The sequence below is a fragment of the Bison bison genome, unplaced genomic scaffold (genome assembly GCF_000754665.1).
Source record: "Bison bison bison isolate TAMUID 2011002044 unplaced genomic scaffold, Bison_UMD1.0 scf7180017864041, whole genome shotgun sequence".
NCBI lineage: Eukaryota > Metazoa > Chordata > Mammalia > Artiodactyla > Bovidae > Bison > Bison bison.
In genome coordinates this window covers 3,520,921-3,525,055 of record NW_011494613.1, presented here as the reverse complement: position 1 = coordinate 3,525,055, position 4,135 = coordinate 3,520,921, and the positions used below count along the sequence as shown (strand labels likewise).

General features: G+C 39.4%; 1 protein-coding gene across 1 annotated transcript in view; it reads right to left on the bottom strand.

Moving 5' to 3' along the window:
• The window catches only part of LOC104985274 (putative uncharacterized protein C14orf25), a 56,071-nt gene extending 56,045 nt beyond the window's left edge, over positions 1–26 (bottom strand). The window contains exon 1 of the mRNA XM_010835352.1: positions 3–26. Within this exon, the coding sequence (XP_010833654.1) occupies positions 3–26 (24 nt within the window). The remainder of the gene's footprint in view (positions 1–2) is intronic.
• Between the last annotated feature and the right edge of the window lie 4,109 nt (positions 27–4,135).

Genomic DNA, 4,135 nt, shown 5'->3' with positions numbered 1-4,135 from the left:
GCGGGAAGCGCTCCCCTTCGTCGCATACCGGGCCGGGCTGGGGACCCGGAAGCCAAAGACGGGGATTTCATCCACAGCTGGCTTGGCGGCCAACTTCTCCTTGATTCGGAGAAATTCCTTTTTGGTCTCCTTGCGAACCTTCTCCAACTCTTTAAAGATGTACGATTCTTCTTTGTATTTCAGTCCAAAGTGCTTTGAAATCGTGGACATCTTGACTGATTTGTCCTGTGAAATAACAATAAATTTATATTTATACATACCTACATACATGAAAACTAATATTGATGAATAAAATTCCAGTTCTAAAAAGCTTCTCATGGTGGAACGCTCACTGTGCTTAACTGAGGCACCAGTGGGCCGCATTAATTTATATCATTTTAAATCTTCTATTTAAATGATTTACTACTAAATCCATAATCATACTACTAAAATGATCTTCTATCATTTTTAATATATCATTTTAAACTACTGGCCTTTTCACAGTAACAATGAAAAACTTTAAGTAAATTTTTACGGTGAAGATTTTCTGAAACTTCTATTGAGTGTATTTTAGTACTTCTCTCAACAGTACTGTAGTCTCCCACTTCCAGGCAAGAGGGACCACACTCCACACAGGCATAGTAAACCTAAAGTAATCCTGCCAAGAAGAGAGATCAGAGGTCAGCAGTAGCCTGGATCCTTCTTGCAAGCATGCTTTTCAATTTCTCTGAGCTTTTCAGAAATATTAATTCATAGCCAACGGTTTTAAATTGAGAGATTTTCATATAAAAATGCAGATTTGCAGTTTCTCTGGGGGGTGGGGGGGATAAAACGAAGGCTCTGGCAATGCAAGGGCCAACCCCTACTCTTGGGGCAGGACAACAATTTCCCTTTCCCTTCTTCAGCTGGTCCGTGGTGTCTCCATTTCTCACCCAGCCCACTTGCCTCTACCTTTGACAGGAAACAGAGCAGGTGTAGGAAGGACAAGAGGTGATCAGCCACAAGCTAGGCTGCAGTGAGGTCGGGAGGCCTTGAATGCCAGGTGTTTGTACTTTTTCTGTGGTCTACCGGAAACTATTCAAAAACATTTAACAGAAAAGTGGCTTGATAGGATCTAGGGCTTGGGGTGGGAGAAAGACGAAAGAGAGAGAGGGCATGTAAAAGTAGGTAAGGCAAAGAGTCGGACACGACTGAGCGACTGAACTGAACTAAAGGCCTAGTTTTGATAACAGAGCAGAGTGAAAAGACTCTATAAGGTAAAACTGGTAGGATCTGGCCAATGACTGGGAATAAATAAAATAGCAACTTTGAATCACTTTGATAAAGTCTGGGTCATAACCAAGTGTGTAATAAAGCTGTTGCTATTCACTGAACTTTACACTTAAAAATGGTTTAAGATGGTAAATTTTATGTCAGGTATATTATCACAATTTTAAAAAAAAGTATGCTATTCAGCAGAGCCAGCCATCTATGATTACAGGTGAATTTTCCGATCTTGAGAGCTCTGAGATCATTACCAAAAGCCAGGATAACAAGAAATACAAATACAGAAGGGCTGATGACATTCTTTGGTCCTCTCACAGTTGGGAGGTGGGAAGAGTGGGAGCAATCAGAGAGCTGGGAAAATGAGAAGTTTCCACAGAAGCCAAGGAGAGGAGAGTGTCAAGAAATAAGAGTAAAACAATGAAATAAAAGCAGAAAATAATAAAGAAACTAATTGATTTCTTAGAAAACCCAAGGCCAAGGTTCTTTGACAATACAAAAATAAAGCAAAAATACCTCAGGAATACCATCATTACTTGCAAATGTGATTATTTACATAGAAAATCTAAGCACTAAAGAACTATTTAGAATTATAATTGAGGTCTGCAAGGTATTTAAATTTTTAAAATTTATACAAAAAAAAATCTTCCTTTATACCAAAAGCATGATGGCAAAATTCCATGTATAATTTATTTGAAGGAGTAAATATCTAGGAATAAACATAAGGAATGTGCTGAAACTGCATGAATGAAATGTTTTAATTTTAACTGAAGGACATAAAGGAAAGACTCCACTAAGTAGGCAGTTAATATTCCTTGCTTCAGTTTAGTTCAGTTCAGTTCAGTCGCTCAGTCATGTCCGACTCTGCGACCCCATGAATTGCAGCGCACCAGGCCTCCCTGTCCATCACCAACTCCCGGAGTTCACTCAAATTCACGTCCATTGAGTCAGTGATGCCATCCAGCCATCTCATCCTCTGTCATCCCCTTCTCCTCTTGCCCCCAATCCCTCCCAGCATTAGAGTCTTTTCCAATGAGTCAACTCTTTGCATGAGGTGGCCAAAGTACTGGAGTTTCAGCTTTAGCATAAGAACACCCAGAACCAATCTCCTTTAGAATGCACTGGTTGGATCTCTTTGCAGTCCAAGGGACTCTCAAGAGTCTTCTCCAACACCACAGTTCAAAAGCATCAATTCTTCGGCACTCAGCTTTTTCACAGTCCAACTCTCACATCCATACATGACCACTGGAAAAACCATAGTCTTGACTAGATGGACCTTTGTTGGCAAAGTAATGTCTCTGCTTTTTAATATGCCATATAGGTTGGTCATAACTTTCCTTCCAAGGAGTAAGCGTCTTTTAATTTCATGGCTGCAATCACCACCTACAGTGATTTTGGTATTCCTTGGTAAAAAGACCAAATATTTTCATTTTATCAGATCTTCCCAAAACACTGTACTGGTTTAATCTCATCATAAACAAAACCGAAACATGATATTTTGAAATTTGAAAACTAATTCTGGATTTATTTGAAGTAATAAACAGGATAGATTGGCCACAATTTTGGAAAGAGAAATGAGGGAGTGTTGTCCAACAAGATAATTAAAAACTCATATGGATGTAAGAATTAAAATAGAAACACTGCTGATAGAATCAATATGTAGACTGAGTGAGCAAAATAATTAAGAATAATGTGGGTAATATTATAATGGCAGCATTAAATTGATGATAAAAGAAGAATCATTCAATAGATTGTGCTGAGACAATTGGTTGACTATGGGGAGGGCGGGTAAGGGGGTTTATCTCATTTTATGCCAAAATATAATGGGCTTCCCTGATGGCTTAGACTGTGAGGAATCCGCCTGCAATGTAGGAGACCTGGGTTCAATCCTCAGACTAGGAAGACCCCCTGGAGAAGGAAATGGTTACCCATTGCAGTAGTCTTGCCTGGAGAATTTCATGGACAAGGAGCCTGGCTGGGTTTAGTCCACGTGGTCCCAAAAAGTCTGACATGACTAACACTTTCACTTTTTCATTTTTCACAATGGACTTAAGACAAATTTGGAAAGAAACATTTTCTTATGTTACTTTGCATTTCTTTGCTTACAAAGTATGCACATTTCTTGGTTGTTTCTTTTATATCAGCTCATAAAAGGGTTATTTTTACAATTAGATTTCTTCATTTATCATGCAGTCTGGGCTATATGAGAATATGCCAAAGCTGTATATTGTCACCCTGCTTATTTAACTGGTACGCAGAGTACACATCTGAAATGCCAGGCTGGATGAAGCACAAGCTGGAATCAAGATTGGCGGGAGAATGAATATCAATAACCTCAGATACGCAGATGACACCACCCTTATGGCAGAAAGCAAAGCAGAACTAAAGAGCCTCTTGATGAAAGTGTGAGTGAAAAAACTGGCTTAAAACTCAACATTCAGAAAACGAAGATCATGGCATCTGGTCCCATCACTTCATGGCAAACAGATGGGGAAACAATGGAAATGGTGAGAGACTTTATTTTGGGGGGCTCAAAAATCACTGCAGATGGTGACTGTAGCCATGAAATTAAAAGACACTTGCTCCTTGGAAGAAAAGCTATGACCAACCTAGACAGCATATTAGAAAGCAGAGACGTTACTTTAACAACGAAGGTCCATCTAGTCAAAGCTATGGTTTTTCCAATAGCCATGTATGGATGTGAGAGTTGGACTATAAAGAAAACTGAGCACCAAAGAATTGATGCTTTTGAACTGTGGTGTTGGAGAAGACTCTTGAGAGTCCCTTGGACTGCAAGGAGATCCAGCCAGTAAATCCTAAAGGAAATTAATCCTGAATATTCATTGGAAGGACTGATGATGAAGCTGAAGCTTCAATACTTTGGCCACCTGAT